Here is a 22,711-nt window from a genome sequence, read left to right as displayed (position 1 = left end):
CCTGCATGTATATAAGTGCACTTGTGTTGTGAAATGCCCATGGAGGTCAGAAGAGGGTGTCTAATACCCTGGAACTGGAGTTACAGATGTTGTTAGCTCCCATGTGTGTGCTGGGGAACCACATCCAGGTCCTGTGCAGGAGCAGCCAGTGCTCTTAACTGCTGAGCCACCTCTCCAGCCTTTTTTTTTTGGTCTTTTTGAGACAGGGTCTCCCTATAGCCCCAGCTGTCCTGGAACTCACTATGTAGACCAGGCTGGCCTTGAACACACAGAGATCTGCCTGCCTTTGCCTCCTGAGTGCTGGGATCAAAGGCGTGCGCCACCACGCCCGGCTGCCTCTTATGTTTTTAAGGATTAAAAGTGTGTGTGTGCACTCGTGCACCTGACATGGGTGTTGAGAACTAAACTTGGGCCTCTGGAAGAACAGCAAGCACTCTTAACTGCTGAACCTCTCTAGCCTCATCATCCACTCTTTTTTTCTTTTTTTTTTTTTTGGTTTTTCATCCACTCTTTTAAGCAGCAGAATCCTCCAGAACTCCCAATCCTATGACACAGTTTTAATGAGTGATCACTGCATCAACAGCCAAGTCTTCACATTTGTTGGGGTTGGTGCATCTCAGTCCACTTCTGCTTCTCCTAGTCTCCTTGCGTCACATGGCCCAGGTGGCCATCTTTGGCTCAGCCACTCCAGCCTCTGGTTCATTGCTTCAGCCTCCAGGAAGGCTCTGTGGCTCCAGGTGCTTGCCTCTTGTTCACTTGGGTCCTGGGTGGGCCTAGTCAGAGCTGGCTGAGGGCATAAGTGCGGGCTGTCCTGAGGGCAGCTTCCAGGTCAGCAGTGTTTCCGGTGCCCTGAGCCACCACTTGAGTACCCCAGGCCTTGCCCCCCATGTGGCTGCACACAGCCAGTGCCCAAGCCTTTGCTGTGAAGGTGGGCGTGGCACCCTGGGGAGAGAATCAGAAGGAGAAGCCATGTAGAGCAGCTCTCTCTGCTGCCATCCACTCAGTGGACCCTCAGGAGTGGAGCCATTGGCAGTAAGCACCTGCTCCCCAGCTGGGCCCAAGGCGGTGGCAGGAAAAGATGGACTAGGAGAATGTGTGGAGGGGGTGAGCACCTGTGACTTGTTTGCAAAAGAAGTGAGGCCTGGGAGGTGGGTGACTAGGGAATCTCAGTGCCTTCTGGGAAGGGGAGGAGCCATCTTTGGGGATAAGGAGATTGTTCTATTCTTGTGATAGGTCACCTCCCTCTGCCCTGGCTCCCCCATTTGGCAGAACCAGAGCTGGTCAGGGGTCATCTGGGGTGGGCTTGTGGAACTCCTCACCTGGGCAACCTGGCAGGCACACAGGACACTGCCTGTGGGCTGGGGGCTGAGCAGGAGCACGGATATGCTGGGGGCCTGCTCACACAGCTGTCGGACGACCTTTACCAGCACCTGCATGAGGACATGGTGACTCACAGATTTCCAGATGTCCAGGACCTCGCAGGCAGCACTCAGCCTTTGCAGCCCCCTAGACAGCACTCACTGAGAGGGACTCGGCAGAGACAGTGTCCACTATCAGAGGCCCCTTCGAGTGCCGCTTCAGCAGCTCCTGGGATTTCTCTGCAGCCTGTGAGGCAGAAGGACGGCAGAAGGGTCAGGCTGAAGGGCAGATAACCTATTAGTCTCCTCTTGTAAACTAGCAGCCCTGCCCCCACCTGTGTCCTCCCTCAGCAAAGGCCATCAGTTCTGAGGAGAGCTGGCAGGGCTCTGCCTAGTATGACCTGCTTTCTTGGCTTCCATCTGTGACCTGTGCCTGTCTCATTCACCTCTTCCATTTGGTCATAGCTTGAGGCCCCACAGGAAGGTTGCTGAAGGTGAGGAGGAAGCGAGCACAGATGGACTGGGAGGGGACTAGGGGATAGTTAAGGAGCAATTAGGGCTGAAGTGGAAAGGGTTGGGGGAGAGCTACAGCCGGCAGAGAGGTGGGGAGCAGCCTGGTGATGTGGCTCCTGGTAACAGATGAAGGAGGAAGCTGCCACCTACTCCTACTCCTGCCCAATTTTGGAGGCTTCCTAGGGTTAGTGCTGTGGTTTGCATGAGTACCTGGGCACGGCAGCACCTCCTCTCACCTGGCCCTTCTCCATCTTCCGGATGGCAGTGTTGGCTCGGCGCTGCAGTGTCTTTAGTGTGGTTTGCAGCTCCCGCCTCTGCCACTGTGGCATCACGGTGGTATCTATGACCTGTGGCCAGAGCACTGTATCACCCTTGCCCTCTGAGCTACAGCCTCAGAGCAGAGACTGACTGGGCCAGGGCAGACACTACACCCACCCTGCAGACAAGCACCTGGGCCAGTTCAAAGGCTGGGGAGGGATTGGAAGGTCCTAGGGATATGTAGAAGGAACAGGGCCATTAGAGGGTGGGGATTCCCCATGATGAGGGTGGTCCTGACCTCAGTGAGGCGTCCTATGTCCTTGGATAGCCGGTGAGCCGCCACTAGGTCCTGGCTGCCCCGACTCAGCCGCTCCTTGGCCGCTTCCACCTCCTGAACCAGGCTCTGGCCTACCTCTCGGGCCTGTGGGGTTACATTCAGGATACTGAGGGCTGCCAGGCTTGCATTCACCCTCCTGGGGACAAGGTCTTCCATCTCACTGCTTTCAGGGTCAAATTAAAAATATTTACGAGTCTGGACCAGTCAAGGTACCAGCCCTAAATTAACAGCTGCCAGTTGCCAGCCGTTACTATAGCCACAGCAGTGTGCCTGTACCACACTGGCTCTGCCCCTGGGCACTCCTGAGTCTGGGTATTGGCTGTGTGTCGCCTCAGCCATCCACAGCCAGAAATTTCTAGGGCTTCTGGCATGCTGACCTGTTGGGCCCGCTCCCCAGTGATGGCCAGCAGACGGGTGGTGCCCTTGACCAACTGGCGCTCCCCGATGATCACCAGGTCCCCCACAGCTCCTGTGCGTAGCAGGTGCCTGTGGGAAGGTGGAGAAAGCAGGAATGATGGGAGAGAAGGGAAAAGCCTGAGCTCAAAGCAAGGAAGGGCTGGTGTCTACAAAGACCAAAGAAGGCTGAGGATCCAGGGGTCAGGGTGGCAAGAAATTACTCACGTCCCACAGCAAAGCTCCACTGAGGTCTGCAGTGCAGCCTGGGAGGCTGCTGCCAGTGCATGGGCCACAGGCACCCCCACCGACACCACCCGCACGGGGTCTGGGTACACCTGAGGGAAAGGTGGGGCAAAGGCTGTTAGCTATCTACGGAGGACAGGGGAAGCCATCTGGGTTCGTTCCTGTCCAACTCACCTCTTCCAGTGAGCGCAGGCCAGGGATATGTGCAGTGTGTGCCAGGGGTACCTCCTCCATGTACACAGCTTTATCCTGCCCCACAGCCTCCTGCACAGTGCTCTCTACTGCCTGGAGCTGCTCTGTGGTCAGTGGGGTCTGAGAGGTGGGAACAGAGCAAGAGGCTTCAGTCTAGTACCTATAACTGATCATCAAGGGGTAGGTAGCTGATGTCCTCAGAGCTATCCCCAGGTTATAGCAGTGGCCAGAACAGACTAGGTACTCAATAAACATTGGTGGAGCAGACAAAAATTTTCCCTTAGAAAAATACCTGGGAACTGTCCTCTCACTGGGCAGAAAAAGTTGATGGGAAAAACAAACAGAAAAAGAGAACTCTGACCTTATAAAGCATATTGTCAGAGACAGCCAATAGGAGAGAGAGAAACGGGATTGGGGAAGAACTGTAGAAAAATGAAGGGGCAGGCAGGGCCAGGACCTGTCAGCAAGCACTTCCTGGGGAAGGATTTGAGCAGGTGTGCAAGGGAGGGGGTCAGGGCAGCAAACAGGATAGAGGCAGCCTATTGGAGCAAGAGCAGCTTGGGTGATAAGGAAGGTAGGTGCCTGGAGGTGAAGGCAGCGCCTTGCTAGAGGGCCTTCAGAGTCCTCCATTGGAACAGGAGGGGTTCCACTGTCCAGTCTGGCCCCTGCACTGGCAGAAGGCTGAGGGGAGGCAACTTGCCAAGGTTCCGCAGGACAGAATGGTGGTGCTGGCTCATAGCCCAGGTCTTCAGGCTAGTCAACCCCGCTCCACAGCAGCCTGTCTGTCTTGGAGCACGTTACCTCCCAATAGAGGCTGTCTTTCTATGTCTGGCTCACCTGGGTGGCCACATCAAAGCGCAGCCGCTCTGGATTAAGATGGGCGCCTCGCTGCTCTGTGGTGGGTCCCAGGGTCTGCCGTAGTGCCCAGTTTAGCAGGTGGGTGGCTGTATGCTTCTCCATACAGCCCAGTCGCCAGGCCTGGAACACTTTTGTCACCCAGGGTCCTGGGTGAGGGCAGGGGTTGGGAGGGAAAGGGGCTGCAGGATATCAATAGCCAGGATAGGGGCCCTTACCTTATCCACATACAGTTGCACCTGGTCTCCCACCTGTAGGCACTCAGGGGCCACCACCTCATGCAGAATGAAGCCCCCACAGACCTGGGCCTGGGCCACGGGGAACAGCACATCCTGGGGAAAACAGGGCCAAGATGCCGGAGTGACCACCTGCAGTCACCCCTTCCCCGGGGCTGTCATCCAGCTTCAAATCTGCCTCCCAAAGTTAGCTTGGGGTGCTGGCTGCTCACCTGCTGCCCTGCCCGTATCAGGTAGCCACGGTCTGAAGCCTGACCACCCTGTTCAGCATAGAAGTTGGTCCTGTCCAAGAGGAGGCCACAGCGCTGGCCTGCCCCCACGGAGGCTATGGCTGTCCCATTCTCTGAATACAGCTGCAGTACCTGGGCCTCACAGAGGCTGAACTCTGCCAGGGAAGGATTATCAGTGCGAGTTAGGTGCTGGGGACTTGAGGCCAAAGGCACTTGGCTTGGGAAGGTAGAAGGGGGACCGGGGATGGGGTGGGTGGGGGGATTGGGGAGTACATGGTTCCTGATAAAAGAAGTGGCGACCCCTGCTGGCTACTCGCTGGTAGCCACTATTTTTCTCCTTCCTGGTCAAGGTCAGGAAAACTTACAGTCATCAGCCTGGCTCTAGGCTCTCACCATAATCCCCATTGGGTTGCAGAGAGTAGTTGTACTTGGGGCTATCATCAGTGGGGGGCACCCCTCGGCGCTGCAGCTCCCCCAGTGCGTGGACATCAAGGCGCAGTCGCTCCTCCTGAACTGGCTCAGCCTGCTGGGCCCGGTGCTGCAGGACAGGTGTGTGGGACAGGTGCACAGAGAATGCCAGGGGATGAGACCCTAGCCTTGCAGAGCTTCATCTCTGTGGATCTTGCAGCCTGCCTGGAATAAGATCTTAGGGCTTTGTTGGTTTCTAGAGGGATGGAACCTGGATATCAGGTGGCCCAGACATCACACAGGCTCCTCAGGGTCAGGTCTCCCTGCACTCAGCCACCCCTTTTCTCCTGTTTAGTCACTGGGGCCGGTATTCCTTTCTGTAGACTCTGAGTAGGGCCTGAGGTTCTATCTCATCATCGCTATGGGTGAGTGGACAGACCCCATGTCAGCTTCCAATTCTTTGACTAGCTACAGTTCTTGTTCCAGGAGCTCAGGACTGAGAAAGGAATTTCTGAGTCTCCACAGAGCCCAGCAGGACATCCCCAGTCTGTACCTGAGCCTCCTCCTGGGCTAGTCGTTCCAGTCCTGCAGAGTCCAACTTCACCCCCTTCTCCTCCAGCATTAGCTCTACCAGGTCCAGAGGAAGCCCCAGGTTTCCAGATAGTGACAACGTCCAGGCCACTTCAGCTTTGAGGAAAGAGGACAGAGAGTACTGAGGAAGGGAGAGGCAGATCAAAGGAAGGGGAGGGAAGTGTATGGGCTCGGGCTTTTCCAGTCACACAGAATCCACCAGATGACAAACACAGGTGCCCTCTCCCCATAGCGGGTACTCCAGGTGAAGAGCCCCCGTTAGGCTTCAGGCTCCAAGATCAGAACTAGGGGAAGCCCAGCATACTCCCAGGGTGCATGGCTTCTTGGTGGTCTCAGTGGAGGCATGAGTTGACCTTAGAAAGCAGGGAGAGGATGTGGGGCTGGCTGGGCTGTTAGGAGAGACAGTGGCAGGGTAGGGCTCCTGTGGTAGTCAGGTCTGGGTGCTAAAATGGGAGCACCTGGGAGGAATTTCTGGTGGAAGTGAGGAGGGCTGTAGGGTGGGGAGGTGGGTACGAGGCTCCTGGCTGGTCCAGGGCCCCCTCTGCCTAGCCTGTGTGTCTGAGGCCCTCTTGCCTTGACTAGCCCCGCTACTCACCAGGGAACAAATCAGAAGGCCCCAGGTGCCTCAGGGTGCGATCGATGATCCGCCGGCCCCGCTGCAGGGATGCTAGGAAGGCTGCCTCGTCCTCTGACACCAGACTGGCTATCTGAATGAGGGCAAGTTAGGAGTGGAGCTGGATCTCCTAGGGGAAGGGCTTCTCTCCACAGCTTGCCTGGAAGCCCCTGCCTCCCTACCCGAATCAGTACCTGGGATGAGTTCTTCTGCAGTTCTGGATAGGTGGCTCCCTAGAGATGGTGGAGAGTGTAAAGGAGGCGTGACAGACAAACAGTCTACCCAAGATCCCCACCCTGGCATCAAGGGACACCTGCCTGGGAGGCAGATGCTCTGAGAACTGGGGAGGGTCCTAAATAAGAAAACTGTTTCCCAGGGAGTCAGGGATACAAGTGGAAGGGAACCCCAAGGTCAAATGCTCAGCATCTGGGGTGAGGGGCTCCCTGCTTCTTGGGATTAAGTCCAGCTTTCTTAGCCTCCAGATGGGGTGCTGGGCTGGACACTGAGGGTGGGATACTGTCAGGGATTAGTGGAAGGCTCCCAAGGGCCCTGGGAAGCCTATAGAGGGGAGGAAACTGTTCTTACCAGCATCTCCACCACCACCGGCACCAGGCTGCCTAGAAAGCCAGGGGGCGCCTGCAGGATCTCGGTGGAGAAGCGCACAGCTCGACGGAGAATTCGACGAAGAACCAGCCTAGAGGGGTTCAGAGCCCAGGTTTGAACCCTCAGCATCATCTGGCCAGCAAAAATGGGGAGCGGGGTTCTTCCCCTGTTCCTCCTGAGCTCTTGAACTCACTTACCTCTCCATTCCCTCCCTCCTTGTCCTGCAAACCATGGAGCCCCTGCCCTTCACTGGGACCCTTCGAGACTCACGGGGCACCTGACATTCCAGGGGTGACACCATCAGCGATGCAGACACTGAGCGTGCGGATGTGGTCAGCTACTACGCGGTATGCTGTGTCTATGTGTCCCTCATCTGCAGCTCCTATCCGGCCAGAGTAAGGGGGTACTCCACATCCCTGGAAAGCAGAACAGACACACCTGTGGGCTCTACCTGACCTAGCACAGACAGTTCTCAGCCTTAAAGCTTAAAGACCACCTCCAGAATGGTCTTCTGGAAAAGGTACTGGAAGAATGGGGGCTGGTTTGGGCCCTCACAAGACTTGTGATCAGCACTGACAAGGCCTATAGTGGAGATCACCTGCTGAATTTCCATTGTCAGAATAGAAAGGGCATCCCTTCCATCTTTAAAATAGCCCCTCTAGGAAGCACAGTTACTATTGCTTTATTTATATTTATATTTAATTATTTTTAGACAGAGTCTCACTATGTAGCCCTGACTGGCCTGGAACTCACTATACAGACCAAGTTGGCCTCAAAAACACAGAAATCCACCTGCACATGCTGGACTCAACCTTGCTTTAAAGAGGAAAATGGACTGGGAATGTGCCTCAGTTGGTAGAGTACTTGCCTAGCATGCACGTACCCCTGGGTTCAACCTCCCAGGACCACATCAAACCAGGCATAGTGACATAAGCCTGTAATCCCAGCATTTGAGAGGTAGAAGCAGGAGGATCAGTGGTTTAAGGCTATCCTTGGCTACCTAGCCAGTTCAAGGCTAGCCTAGGATACATGAGACCATGTCTGAAAAAGAGTTAAGTGAGTTCACATAGTTCTTTAGAAGGCGATGTGACATCTCAACCTGTCTGGCCTGACTCCCTATTGCCTCTCCAGTCCTCCTAGAGATAGGGCCAGGAGAAGGGGGCAGAGGCCAAACTGACGTGCCTACGAGTGCTCTACAGCAGACTGATTAGTCAGCCCAGCTCAAACCCACTCTAACCCAGACGTCCCCACAGACCACCACTCTCTGTGCTATTCAAGTCACTCCCCAATCCCACCCATTAATAGGTCTTTTCCCTTTACGGCTGTGAGATCTCTCAAATCTCTCTGTGCCTATTGCCTACTCACTGCCAACACCTAACCCAAACACCCCTAGTCTCTTGCTGGACTGATAACTGCATTCCAGCAGCTTTGTGGCTCTGTCAACTTGCTCCAGCTCATCCCCCACACAGCAATGGGAAGTGGCTTTGCTGAAATGCATGGCAGACTCTGCCCTTCCCCTCAGATTCATTCTCCTCATGCACAGAATAGAAGCCTTACTTTGGACTTCGAGGCCCCACAAGATGTGATGCCTGTTTTCTTCTCTGTGGTAGACTGTAAAAATCTACTTTGTGGTGGGACTTTACAGCTGCTTCCCATCAACAGAGAGCCTCTATTTCTCTGTCCCCTGAGCCGGGGATTGGCCTGTGACTTTCTCTGGCCAACAGAATATAGGAGAAGGTAAACTGGGTTTGATGGTGCACACCAGTAATCCCAGCACTTAGGGGGTGGAAGCAGGAGGATAAAGAGTTCAAGGACATCTACAGCTACATAGAATCTGAGGCCAACTTGGGATGCGTGAGACACTGTCTCAAAAAAACGAAGAATATAAGGGAAGGGGCAGTTCTGCTTCTGCTTTCCTCCTAGGAACCTTGCTGAGCAGGGATGTGAACACACCTGGACTAGCCAGCGAGCTAGATGACAGTAGACACATGGCCCAGTCACACCATTGCCTTAAACTGACAGCCAGCCAACTCCTAGAAGCAGAGCTGCCTCAGAGCCAACCCACACGTTTGGGTGAGCTCACTCAAGACCAAAAGAGCGACCTAGGAAGGTGGCCTGCACTGCTGCCCAGACCCCTGAACTGGATGGCAGCTGCTGCCTCAGCGTTTGTGTATTATGGAGGTTATCTGGCATGGATTCCAGCCATATCTCATGGGATTCCATCTCAGCAGCCTGGTTGCCTCTTTTTTCTTTCATGAAAGATAGAAACTATTAAGGGGACATGGAAGAGAAAGAAGCCCCTCACCCTGGAATCTGGTTTGCATTTCCTGTTGGCTGAGGGTCAAGAAACGTCAACATAACTGACAACATCCAAGCTGCCTAGAGAAACAGTGCTTGCCTTTCTAGAGATTTCTCAAACTATGGCAGTTAAAAACAACAAACTCACCAGGCATGGTAGAGCATGCCTTTCATCCCAGCACTCAAAGAGGCACTTGGATTTCTGTGAGATCAAGGCCAGCCTGGTCTACATAGTGAGTTCCAGGCCAGCTGGAGCTATAGGGAGACCCTGTCTCAACAAAACAAACAAAAACAGCAACAAACTGCTTACTCAGGGCCAGAATGTTTGTGGCCTTGAATTTTACTATATTAACACCTCTTATCTCTAAATCTAAACAAGGCACTTCATAAAACCACCTTATAACTTCATTTGTAAAAGGAAATTCTTTAAGAAAAATAAGTGCCTAGACAAGGTGGTATATGCCTTTAATCCCAGAAACAGAGATAGACTGATGTCTGTGAGTTCAAGGCTAGCCTTGTCTACATAGTGACTTCTAGGTGAGACAGGGCAGTGAGATCCTGTCTTAAAAAAAGAGTTCATATTTTAAAAAATTTAAACTTAATCTTTGCTTGGTCTTTAAACATTGCTGAAAATGACACCTTTGAGCAAAATAACTTAGAAAGTCACAGAATCACATCTATAGTCACCGTAAAGACACCAAAACTCCTGCATATACTGTCTTTTTCTTCTGTCTCTGTCTACTTAATAAACTCTCTTTGCTTCACTGTGACCTGCCCTGGAATTCTTTTCTGTAATGTAGTCAAGGATCCTGCTTTGCCTGCGTGAAGGTTCCCAAGCAGGCAGTGCTGGACTGTGCCTCCCCGCCACCGCTAACAATGACACGAGTCAAGCCCTTTCTGTCTTGGTGCCATCTGTGCCCTCTGCCTGCAGTGAGCTTCCCAAGCTGACTCTTCTTTCAGGTTTTAGCTCAAAGGTCATCTCTCTGGCAAGCCTTCCTAACACACCTTGTCTAAGATTCCTCTATATCCCCCTTCATGATGTTGGCTGCCTATTCACAACCTGTGAGTTATGCTCCTGTCCTGTCATCATACACTGATGAATTGACTGTCTCTCACACTTGAAGGCGATCTCTATACCAAGCATACAATGTTAGGTTTGGGACTAGCAGCTAACCAATCACACCCACCTGCAGTAGCCTTTTTCTTACTGTCTGTGAATCTTTAACTCTCCTAGCAGACTCCCCAGGTGCCAGGAGAACAGCAGGCACCATTCGTACTTCCCAGAGGAAATTTATAGGCTCAGGATACCAGAAAGTAGGATATCAGAGGGCTACTGGCATAATGCGTACAACTCAAGCAGATGTGGCCTTCCTTCCCCCACATTCTCATAGTCACACAAGGAGCTGCATGAAACCACCTTGTAGACATCAACCACAAGGAACAAAAACCTCCCCCTTCCTCTGAGACTTATAAAGGATCCCCACTCAGCTTCGTGGGCCTGAACTCTCTTCGAAGCCCTGCCATGCTGCTATCTTTCTGTCCGTGGAGTTAATAACTCTTTAAATAAATCTCTTACCCCAAAGGACAATCCTCCTCAGTGTCCCCCTTGGACCCCAAAACCAAAACCTTTCATAAAGGACGAACACACTTTTTGAATGAATGAGAGGAGGAGCTAGGAGCAACACCAGATTAACATGAATCCCAGTCTCATGCTTGATACCCTGCAATCCTTGGCCAGTACTATCCTTACATGCTGGAAATATTCTTAGTTCTCAACAAACATAACAAGCAGTGGGGGAGGGGGAGGGACTGGGGAGATGGCTCAGTTTTGGTAAGCTTGTCTCACAAGCATGAGGACCCGAGTTTGATCCCTAGAACCCATGTAAAAATGCCAGCATAACAGCTCTTGATTGCCTCCCAGAAAGTCAAGGTAAGACCGTATTGCTGAAGACAGGATACACTTCAGGCATAGGACTTGGAACAGTTGTACTGAAACCAGGAAGCCTCCTCCCTGGAGACTAGCTCTCATAGTATCAGAAGATACTATGCAAACTGCCAAGGGAGAAACCAATCAATGATTCTATCTGGCTGAAAAGTCCATGAACCACAACAGTGACCTGCCCAGCAAATAATTTCTACTGGTACAGTAGTGGCACTTTTATATTGGGGGTAATCAATAGTTCTCTAATTAGACTTAAGGTCCACTCAATGGGAGGAAACTCATGTGTGGTACTGTAAACAGAACCAAATATACATAGATGGAGAAGTCATAGATCTTAGAGAAAAACCTGCTTTTGTCACACTCCTAGACCAGCATAATTTCTTACTGTGTTCTAACTACATGTCCTTATATTTACAGACAAGTGTAGCTCTCACCACTCATCAAAGAAGCTTCTTTTTGCAACAAATGGAGACTATTACAAAGTTCCACAATTGGTCAAATGCAGAGAATAAGTGTTTGTGAGGCACCAAGCCCTAAGTCACACATCTACAATGCAACCTCTGTACCTAAGTCACATATCTACAATGCAACTTCTACACCTAGGCTCAGGGAACCTAGTGGAACAGGGGGCAGAGAGACTATTAAAGCATCTCTCAACTCTCACTTTTGCAAAACTTCCTCATGCAACAGATGGTGATTAACCCCCAGAAAGCCACAACTTTCCAAAATGCAGAGAATAAGAGACTACAGAGAACTAATTCTTGAATAGGACACTATATCAAATCTCTGCCACCCAAGGCTCAGAGACCACTGTGCAAGTAGGGGCAGAAAGGTTGTAAGACCCAGAAGTGGCTGATGACCACAAGAAAACAGAATTTTCCACACAGCTGGGAAGTTACTTGTATGAACTTAGAGCAATGACAACGGCACGTACAAGACCCATGCAAGCTCAAACCAGACAAAATTCCAGCACAGAAGTAGGGAGTGGTGAGAAGTCCAACCTTAGCTGAGGAACTATTGGCAACTGGGAGAGAGAGACAGTTGGTTTTATTTAAGTGTATGATGCTATACAGGTTAATCAGGCTCCAGTGGATGGACGCATACTGAAGGACACTAGGGGACTCATATTTGGTGTGATAGGCCTTAATATATATGAGAGAATACATGAAAACTGGTGGGGGTGGATAAAAGGGATACAGATAGGGGAGGGGACCTAAATATGATAAAAATATATCATATGAAACTCACAAAAATTCAATAACAAAATAACAAAATAAAAAAAGGTTCGCCATTTATCATATCTTATGCTATACATGATTGATCTTATGTATGATTAAAATCAGATGCATCATGACAAAGGACAGGTGATAGAAAAAAAGCTTACAGAATACAAATCTGTCAAAACAGAATCACCCAGCTATGCCCCTTAGAAACCAGTTCTTCCTTCTCCTAGATCCCATAAAAAGAATCTCCACACAGTAACCAGGAGCCCTTGAATCCTCTCACTGAAGAAGCTGGCTGCTCGCTGACAGCAGATCTGACTTGAACTTTTGCTTAGCTAATAAGATTTGCTATTTCTCTGTTTGTGTTTCTTCAATTAAAAAAAAAATGCTGGGGCTAGAAAGATGGTTCAGTGGTTAAGAGCACTGGCTGCTCTTGCAGAAGACCCTGGTTCAGTTCCCAGCACCCACATGGTGGCTAACAACCATCTTTAACTCCAGTTCCAGGGGATCCAGTGCTCTCTTCTGACCTCCAAAGGCATTGCACAACATGGGTGCACTTATGTACATGCAGGCAATACACTCATTCACATAAAATAAAAATTAAGCCGGGTGTGGTGGTGCACACCTGTAGTCCCAGCACTTGGGAGGCAGAGGCGGCGGATCTCTGTGAGTTTAAGACCAGCCTGGTCTACATAGTGAGTTCCAGGACAGGTGGGACTACAGGGAGACCCTGTCTCAAAAAAGACCAAAAAAAAAAAAAAAAAAAAAAAAAAAAAAAAAAAATGCTGGCATGATGGCACAGGGTTATAATACCAGTGCTGGATGACAGAGACAGGAGGATCCCGAGGGCTTGCTGGCCAGCCAGTGTGGCCTAATTGGTGAGCTACAGGCCAATGAGAGGCTCCATCTCAAAGAAGGTGGGCGGTGCTCTAGAGGATGGCACCCATGGGCACCCTTTTGGACTCTACACACACACACACACACACACACACACACAAAGCAGTGGGTGATGAAGCAGAGGCCAGCTTACCTTGTGTATGGCGTTGAGTAGTGGCGAGAAGAGGTCAGTGTCGTAGGTGGACCGTCTGCCCTGCAGTACAGCTACCAGCCTTTCCAGGCCCATTCCTGTGTCTACATGCCGCTGGGGCAGAGGCTGCAGGCTTCCATCTGCCTCCCTGGCCAGAAAAGGTGTACAAAGTGAGGCTGACTGAGAATGGCAGGTGTGAGGCAGATGCCCAAGTTCAGAGAAGAGGAGGAGCCCTAAGCTGAGGGTAGTGCCCCCTTCTTCTTCCCACCCAATGACAGATGATGAAGGCCTTGTGTTCTGACCCTTCTCAAAAAGGTTAACTCTTCTCAGCCCCGCTTGGGCTCTTGCCTGGGCCCAGACATGCCCATTAAGGCAGAATTCTTTGTCCTTAGAGAGAGACATGTCAAGATTGGAAGAAAGTCTTAAGAGATTACCAAGTTCAACTCCATTATATAATAAGGGCGAGAGAGTAGCATTAACTAGTTCACACTATCACAGGCAAGGACTATTATCACAAAGTGCTTACAAATGTACCTGGCACATACTGGCCACCTTCTTCACTTTAAGTCAGGAATTCTTCTACCTCAGCCCCCATTACCTGTTGTGTTGCATGAAGACTAGATTCCAAAGCTCCACCAGTTGGGGGGCTCCCATCCCACCAGCCAGGTCATAGTGGATCTCAGTACAGGGTCCACAAGGTCCGGTGTCACCCATCTCCCAGAAGTTCTCTTGTGATCCGAAGGAAAGTACCCGGCTGGCAGGAACCCTGGGAGAAAGCTAGGTGAGTGGTGGGAGATGGGTAGATTCAGAAGCTGCACCCCCCCTTCCCCCCAGCTATGAGAGCTTCTCACCCAAGTCTAGCTCAGTAAGAGGGGGCTGAGGGCTAACACACAGCATCCTGGGGCTTGCTGACCTCTGAGGATTTGTGCTGGTAGTCTGTTTGCCAGGAGTAGACAGAAGAAGGGGGCTGACTTACCCTAAGCTAAGCCAGATGTCTCTGCTCTCCAGGTCTGGGTCCAGGCCTGCTTTGGAATCACCACCAAAGTAGGAGACCCATAATCTGTCCTTGGGGATCCCATAGACTTGAGTCAGCAGTTCCCAGGCCATGCCACAAGCTTCTTCCTGCAGGGGAACCAACATGAGGGTGGAGAGGACGGAGGAGAGATGTAGGCCACATTGATGTGCCAGTCAGGTCACCTGAGTTCATGAGGCCAAGAAAAAAACCTTTCCCACTGCCCACTCTGTTCCCAGACTAAGCCATGTCCCTTTCCGTCTTGAGGTTTTTCTGGTCCAGAAAGTGTCTCCATTCTTCTAAAGCCTACATTCTTTCCAGTCCCAGATGAATGCTGTCTTTCCCATAAACTTCTCTACTCACCCTAACCTGGGGTGACTATCTCTAATGAGCATCTCAGCCTTGCTGTCTGGCTATTTGTTCATAGAATATACACATATACATATATATGATATATGTATGGCAGGGTCTCACTGTGTAGCCTTGGCTGACCAGGCTAGTCTCAAACACACAGAGATCTACCTGCCTCTGCTTCACATAATTGGCCAACCTATTCATATAACTTTTTACCAGCTATTGGGCAGAAGACACAGACCCTTCCCTCAATTAGGGAAGTAAGACATATTCCTATTACACATCTTTGTGTGTGTGTACATATATGTGTGTTAGTGAATGTGAATACATCTGTGGATGTGGGTATGTATGTGTGGAGGTCAGAGGACAACTGTGAGTGATGGTATTTAGGGTCTTCCATCTTTTGTCTGGGATAGCATCTCTCATTGGCTTAGAACTTTGCCATGTAGACCAGGCTAGCTGGCCCCTGAGCTTCTAGGGATCTTCCTGTGTCTGCCTCACATCTCACAGCTCTGGGATTATAGGCCCACACCACTGCACCTAGCTTTTTTTGGTCTTTTTGAGACAGGGTCTCCCTATAGTCACAGCTGGCCTGGAACTTGCTATGTAGACAAGGCTGCCTCAGTCTTACAGAGATTTACCTGCCTGTCTCCTGAATGCTGGGACTAAAGGCATGCACCACCACACCCAGCTGTACCCAGCTTTTTATGTGAGTTCTGAGAATCCACATCCACTTTACCAACTAAACCATCTCCCTCCTTCCCAACTCCCATCATCCATCCATCCATCCATCCATCCATCCATCCATCCTATGTAGCACTTGGCTTCTGTACCCAGCCTGAGAGTAGCCTAAGCAGAGAGGAAGTAGAGAAAGGATTGGTCTTGACCCCCTTCTTGGATGACCACTAACTCTTTCTTAACTCTAGAGCTCCCTGAAAACTCACCTTAAAATATTCATCCCCAAAAGCCCAATTGCCAAGCATCTCAAAGAAGGTATGATGGGAGAGATCTCGGCCTACATCCTCCAGGTCATTGTGGCGTCCTCCAGCCCTCACACACTTCTGGCTGTTAGCTACACGTCGGAAGCCTGCCATCTCACTTCGTGGATCCACCGTGCCCAGGAAGATGGGCTTGAACTAGAAGCACATAAAGTGTGTGTGTGAGTACTTCAGTTCCCCAATAGAAGGCAAAAGTAGGGAGTTGAGATGGTTTTTCAGATTGAAGGCTGACTGTGGCTGAGTGCAATGTGATCTTGGCCCAGCACATCCTGGAAGCCCGGGCAGCCATTTCTGGTGCATATATGTGAGGCAGAGAAGAGGTAAATAAACCCAAACCGGATACTTTTACATAGTAAAAAGTAGTAAAATTTGCATATAGGAAATTTGCATATTTGATTAGGCAGAGTCATTACCAGCAGCATTACACAGCAGGCAGTCAATAAATGCTTACTAATGGATGAGTTACATTTATTTAAAGAATTCTTTTCTTGTTTTGGGGAAACTCTACGCCTGCAGTTCGGGGACCATAAACTTAATTTCCAAGTCGACTCCCCAAACCCTAACTGGCCTTGAGCCCCGCCCCCAATCATTTTACCCAATCACATGCAGCCTGTCTTTCCACAAAAGCTATGAGCTCCGCCGCTCACTCCTTTGGCCCAATCCTGAAGCGTCTTTCCCGGACAAACTCCCGAGCTCCGCCCCCGATCAGTGTGGCTCCGCCCTCACCTGGTTCATGCCCGCATTGACGAAAAGGAGGCTGGGGTCGCCGCGGGGCCTCACGGAAGCGGAGGGCACCAGGCGGTGGCCATGGCGGTCCCGGAAGAAGCTCAGGAAGGCGTCCCGCACGGCCGATCCATGGAGTGGAGGGGACTCGGTTGAGAACGGCTGACGGCTGGGGCCTTGCCATGGGCACGACCTTTTAATGGCCCGCTGCAAGCACCCGGCCGCAGCAGCCACCGCCGCCGCCATCTTAGCTCCGGGCAGCAGCTTCACCGGGTCCAAGAGTGACGTGTGAACAGAAGCCGTGTTTCCTACAGCGATCCCTGGCTGCTGGAAGACTTAAGAGCAGCTTTTGTTTCCGAGTAGACAAGTGATTGGGAAAGAAGGGGACGCCGCCAGCAGATGGCTTAACACATCACTTTGCACATAGTATGCCCTTAATTCATCTAGCATTAAACAGATATTCATAAAAGCCCATTATATGCGAGGTGTTATTTTGTATGTTAGGAAGAAAATTGAAAAAATGCCTGGGTCTCCAAAAGTCTGTAATGGTTGCTACGTTAATGATTTTGCAAGGTTTGCACGTCCCCGGGGTTGCAGTGAACAGGTGTAGATGCAGTTCTGTGTGTGAGTCATGTGCTTTGTGTTTTTCCAGGCCAAGGAAAAATGGGAGAGAGTGCCAAGGGAACATGGACATTCAAGAGGTGGTCAACAATTATTGAACGCTACTTAAGAGCCAGGCATTGTTCTAGAACCTGGCCTTCCCTCTGTCCTTGGTTTTGGAGACGCCCACTTTGTCCTTAGGGACCGAAGCAGGCTCTTTGGAGCAGGAGTCTGGCTGAGACATAGAAGCCGAATGGCATTTGCTCCATTATTAATTGCTTAATAACATTTCATCTTTTAATTTGCCTGGGGATGATAGAATCCAGGTCGCCAGGTCAGGACAAAGCTGTTGGGTGAAAGCTGCAGGGATCGCTCTCCATAAGCCTCCCAACGCCAAGAGGTTTTGTGTGTTTTGCTGAGGGTAAGAGACACCTGTCCCACCTGCTCGCCTCTGTTATGCAAAAGTCGAAGCCCCTTCACACCGGACAGCTCATGCAGCTCGGGGAATGTGCTGCGGGCTCCTTTTCATAGCAAGGTGCTTTCTGGCATCTTTCCTGTCTCTCCCTTTGAAGTGGCCGCCACAGATGCCTTGACATAAACATGGCCTTTGGCTCTATGCATACCATGCCTTCCTGTGTGTGATTTTTACAGGTAGACAATAGTCTAGCAGAAACCCACTTCCACATGTAAATAGAATATCTCACAAAGTATCTAAAAGCTTTTACCACTACCCCCATGGTATATAAATATGCTAGTCTTCTCTTAATAGTCGGAGATCAGGCCAGGGACCCGGAGATCAGGCCAGAGACTGGGAGATCAGGTGAGAGACTGGGTCCCAGAAAGCTGGATCAGCAGAGCGCTGGACAGCAAGGACAATAAAGCAGTAAACACAGACTAAGCCGTGCCTTGAGTCCTGTGTCTTACTACCGGCGACCTGATCTCACCGGAGAGCAGCACTCTCCGTTACCGACCCACGGATATCCTAGCTTTCGCCGCCTCCGTGTTTCTTCCCTGTGGAGTTCACTGGCCAGGACTCCGCAATCCTGAGGAAGGGCATAAGGGTGTAATAGAGGCGGAATCCCGACTAGATAATACTCTAGTAGCAGAAGAAGCTCTCCGCTCCAGAGAAGTGTGTAGCTATCAGCTACAGCCAGCATCAGAGAAGTCTTTACACCTGCCGTCTCCAGAGAGGCGCAGCCGGCCAGGCCCGCCAGCCGCTAGCTAGCCAGCGGGACCAGAACCACGGCGGGAGAGTGCACGCACACCTGACCCTGGGCCACATCCAGAGTGAATGCGCCCGGGAGCCCAGGCGCGCTCCCCACATCGCCTGCAGCCAGACTCACGCCGGGATTAGCCAGGTGTGGCGGAGACCCCAGGGTGCCCGCACACACCACGCCGGGGGTCAAGCGACACGCACCATACTGTCCCACCTGCTCTTTGACTTCCTGTTGGTAAACAACTGCCTTTGAAGCCCGCAGGCCTTGTGGGTATTGCTAGATGGCTCTGGTTCGTCTCCCTTTTGTCTGGGAAACTTAGATCTGGAGAGAGAAGGGGATTTGCCAAGGGTAAGGCCCAGTAGAAGCAACAAACTGAGCTTAGAGTGGTCACAGAGAAGGCCCTGCCCGTGCAAGGGCTCTTTTGGCTGTCAGTCTTTGTGTGTTAAATTATATGGGTCTTTTGACGCATCGCTTCCTTGGGGAACTGTACAGTCTATTTTGGACTTGGGTTTCTATAGCAATATGAATTCTACGGACTTCATTGTATCTATCCCACAGCCCTCCGTGCCCCCCCCCCCGTTTATATAGGTTAAAGATGTTTTGGAAGTGTGTTTTGCCTATTTTGTTTTTTCAGTATTTTTGGAACAGGAACTTAGAACCAGATGGGGATTTCTGAGGTTGATAACCTTGAGAAAAGACTCTCAAATTCCTTCCCAAACTCAGGTGGCACTGTTTTGCCAGATAATGTAGTGGCTCTTCCACCCAATATGATGTCAACTTTTTCTGATTTTTCCCAGCATCTTTGTGCTTTTAGACTAACTTGGATCTAGGGTGGTGCCATGAATTTTTTAAAAAATAGCTTTATTAAAAGAAAAAATATAAAAATAACTGTTTTTGGGCTGAGGATGTAGCTCAATTAGTAGAATGCTTGCTTAGCATTTATGAGGCCCTGGGTTCGATTACCAGTACTGCATAAACTGGGTATTGGTTGTACTTACCTGTAATCCCAGCACTCCAGATCATCATTGGCTACACAGGGAGTTTGAGGTCACCCTGGGCTAGGGATCCTGTCTCAACAACAAACAAAACCCAATTTTATTAAAGTTAAGGACTGAAGTGATGACTCAGCAGGCAAAGTGCTTGTCATGCACGTGTGAGGACTGAGATTTGAATTCCCAGAAGCCGTGTAAAGCCAGGCATGGTGGAGCACATCTGAAATACCAATGTTCCTCTATTGAGATAGGTGGGGATAAAAACACAGGAAACTCATGGACTAGATAGAGCTGTGAATGCAGCAGGACCAGAAGAGAGGCCCTGTCTCAAGGTGGGAAATGAGGACTGACATCTGCAGTTGTCCTCTGACCTCCACATGCCTGCATTCATAGTCATACAGGCATGTACACACACAGACACACACATAGACACAGGAAACTTACATGGCATACGTACAGTTCACTTATTTAAACTGTACAAAGCTTTTAGCATGTTCATATCCATCACTAAAGTCACTTCCAGAATATTATGCTTACCCCAGAAACAAATCTTGCACCCTCAATCCCTCCGAACCCCAGACAACTATTGATCAAATGTTTGTCTTTATATAGATTGGCCTATTGTGGACATTTCATATAGATGGCTTCCTAGGACATACGGCCTTTTGTGGCTGTTTTCTTAATGTTTTCTGGGTTTATCCATGTGGTGGCCTGTATCATGGATTTAAAATTTTTTTTTTTTGGTCTTTTTGAGACAGGGTCTCCTTGTAGCCCCAGCTGTCCTGGAACTCACTATGAAGACCAGGCTGGTCTTGAACTCACAGAGCTCCCCCTGCCTCTGCCTCCCAAGTGCTGGGATTAAAGGTGTGTGCCACCACGCCCAGTCTGGATTTTACTTTTTATTTATTTTTAATTTTTACATATTTACTTATCTATTTACTCTAATTTTATGTGTATGAGTGTTTTGTCCACATTTGTGTACATGTACCACATGTGTGCAATGCCCAAGGAGGCCAGAAGAGGACATCCGATCCCTTGGAGTTACAGATGGTTGTCAGCTGCCACAATGTCGGTGCTGAGAACTGAACCCAGATCTTTGGGGAAAACAGCCAGTGCTCTTAACCACTGAGCCATCTCTCCAGCCCCTATTTGTTTATTTTTATTTGATGTGTATGAATGTTTTGCCTACATATATGTAAGTACACCCATGTATGCAGTGCCTGCAGAGGCCAGAAGAGGACGTCTGATCCCCTGGAACTGGAGTTATGGATGGTTATGAGCTGCCATGTGGGTGCTGGGAACAGAACCTGAGTCCCCTAGAAGAGCAGTCAGTGCTCTTAACTGCTGAACCATCTTGCCACACCCATATCATGGATTTTTAGAAGTGCATTTTTTTGCAGGCTGGAGAAATTGCTTAGTAGTTAAGAGCACTTGATGATCTTGCAGAGGACTTTGGTTTGGTTTCTAGCACCCACATGGCAGCTCACAAACATCTATAACCCCAGTTCCAGGGCATCTGATACCTGCTTCTGGCCTCTTCGGGCTCTGCATTCACATGATGTACTTTCATATACACAGGCAATCACTCATACACATAAAATAATAAATCTTGGGTCTGGAGAGATGGTTCAGGGGTTAAGAACACTTACTGCTCTTGCAGAGAACCTGACTTCAGTTCCCAGCACCTACATGGCAGCTAGCACCCATCCTTAACTCCAGATCCAGGGATCTGATGCGCTCTTCTGACCTCTGCAGGAACCAGGGGCACACGTGGTACATACATGTCAGCAAAACACTCATACACATAAAAATAAATAAGTAAATGAAAATTTAAAAATAATAAATCTTTTTAAAAACTTTAAAAATGCATTTTTAGTTGTTTCTATTTGAAATAGGTTTCCTCTCTTATTATTTCATTCTTGCTGTTAAAAAGTATAATTCTCTTTAAATGTCTTCTTAGGTGAGTTATTTCTGGGTAGTATTCCCTGGTGAAGTGAAGTGGTTGGTGTAGGGCTGGGAATGGAGCTGTCCTGACTTGCCACTGTCACCTGATGAGGAAGTTAAACTGAAGGTCTGAAGTTTCCCAAGATAGCTAGAGGTGGGAGAGCTTGTCAGACAGGGAGGTTACTGGCCTGGGAATGTCTCCCAGGAGAACTGGTCTACTGAGAGAGAACTGGTCCACTGTCTTAGTATTTGTAGGGATTTCACCTCGCAAAGAAGTTTGAAATGCAAATGCAGTCTGTTTTCTGATTGTTCCTCAGCTGAGGCTTCAGGAGCAGTATGCTGGGGGCCCCCTGCATAGGTTAGTAGAGAGAGTGGTGCTTTTTCTTCTTGAGGCCCAGAACTTCTCATTGGTTTCCATCTGACCTACTTTTCTTGGAAGATCCAGAGCACTCATTGTTTGACACCTGTCCTTTCTATTTCACCTTGTTTAAAAGATGCCATGCCTTTATTATGGGAGTAGAAATTGTCCTTTCTTTAAATTTTTTATGTGTATGAGTGCTTTGCCTGCCTGTTTTAAGTGCACCTCTTCATGCAGTGCCAGTGGAGGCCAGAAGAGAGCATCATATCCTCTGGAACTGGAATTATGGATGGTTGTTAGCCACCATATGGGTGCTAGGAACCTAACCCTGGTCTGCAAGAGCAGCCAGTGCTCTTAACTGCTGAGCCATCTCTCCAGCCCCAGAAATTGTCCTTTCTGATTTCCCCTTGGGTTTTGTGAGCAGGAACTTGAGGTCAGTGATGCATTCTGTCGTGGACTGACAGACAGAGGAGACAAGAGGGACTTTTCATTCTTAGTGGGCACAAGGAATCCAGCTCCTCTGGGAGGTTTCTTTTATAAAAGCTGCTTGCCTGTAGGTTGGTTATAAGTTCAATGTACGTTATTATGGCATTGCCTTATCTAGAGTGTGAAAATGGTCTCCTAGGACCTGGTTAAAAATGCAGACATTGAGGGCCTGGAGAGATGCCTCACTCAGTAAAGTGCTTATTGTGCAAGCATGAGGATAGGATTTGATCCCCAGCACCCACATGGAAACCTGGGTAGTTCCAAGTGCTTATAATCCCAGTGCTGGGGAGGCAGACAGACAGGAGGATCCCAGTGGCTTGCTGGGCAGCTAGTCTAGCCTATTTGGGCAAGCTCTAGGTCCCAGAGAGTCATTGTCTCACAAAACAAGGTGGATGACTCCTGAGAGATAACACTAAGATTGACCTCTGGCTTCCAGATGGATACACACACACACACACACACACACACACACACACACGTACATATGCATGCACCCCCACCTGCATGTTATGGATATGCAACACCTCACAGCTGCAAAATATGCAGAGCCAATTGTGGTGGCACAAGCCAGTAGATACCCTGAAGAGGCATGGGCAGGAGGACTGTGAGTTCCAGGTCAGCCTGGACTACACTTTTAAGCCATTTATGGTGGCACACACCTTTAAAATATTTTATTTATTTTTTATTTTATGTGTATGAGTATA

General features: G+C 49.9%; 1 protein-coding gene across 2 annotated transcripts; it reads right to left on the bottom strand.

The window, feature by feature from the left end:
• Positions 1-536: 536 nt before the first annotated feature.
• Positions 537-16,878, bottom strand: Aars2 (alanyl-tRNA synthetase 2, mitochondrial). 2 transcript variants are annotated; one of them, XM_029561590.1, is made up of 22 exons: positions 16,414-16,878; positions 15,634-15,825; positions 14,300-14,445; positions 13,922-14,089; positions 13,327-13,471; positions 7,104-7,249; positions 6,816-6,924; positions 6,425-6,463; positions 6,213-6,324; positions 5,580-5,713; positions 5,012-5,156; positions 4,601-4,773; positions 4,371-4,484; positions 4,135-4,275; positions 3,280-3,417; positions 3,088-3,197; positions 2,844-2,952; positions 2,428-2,550; positions 2,108-2,218; positions 1,522-1,605; positions 1,320-1,430; positions 537-942 (listed from the first exon to the last, which is right to left on the bottom strand). In XM_029561590.1, the coding sequence occupies exons 1-22, from the start codon at positions 16,654-16,656 to the stop codon at positions 778-780; spliced, it is 2,958 nt and encodes a 985-aa protein (XP_029417450.1). In that variant the 5' UTR covers positions 16,657-16,878; the 3' UTR covers positions 537-777. The 2 variants fall into 2 exon arrangements, with proteins under 2 accessions (XP_029417450.1, XP_029417451.1); XM_029561591.1 differs by lacking the exons at positions 15,634-15,825; positions 16,414-16,878 and having other exon boundaries at positions 13,922-14,100; positions 14,300-14,428.
• Positions 16,879-22,711: the final 5,833 nt, after the last annotated feature.

The sequence above is a fragment of the Nannospalax galili genome, unplaced genomic scaffold, assembly GCF_000622305.1.
Source record: "Nannospalax galili isolate Female #2095 unplaced genomic scaffold, S.galili_v1.0 scaffold653, whole genome shotgun sequence".
Lineage (NCBI taxonomy): Eukaryota > Metazoa > Chordata > Mammalia > Rodentia > Spalacidae > Nannospalax > Nannospalax galili.
Note: the sequence above shows the minus strand (reverse complement) of the source record. Positions and strands in the feature narration are given on the sequence as shown.

Bases quoted from the DNA above. Each gene is read 5' to 3' on its own strand.
- Aars2 (XM_029561590.1), bottom strand. From the start codon at position 16,656: ATGGCGGCGGCGGTGGCTGCTGCGGCCGGGTGCTTGCAGCGGGCCATT. The intron at 6,925-7,103 runs GTGAGTCTCGAA...GAACCCCTCTAG, and splicing joins CCTGGAATGTCAGGTGCCCC to GCTGGTTCTTCGTCGAATTC. The intron at 4,276-4,370 runs GTAAGGGCCCCT...AAAGTGTTCCAG, and splicing joins TGCAACTGTATGTGGATAAG to GCCTGGCGACTGGGCTGTAT.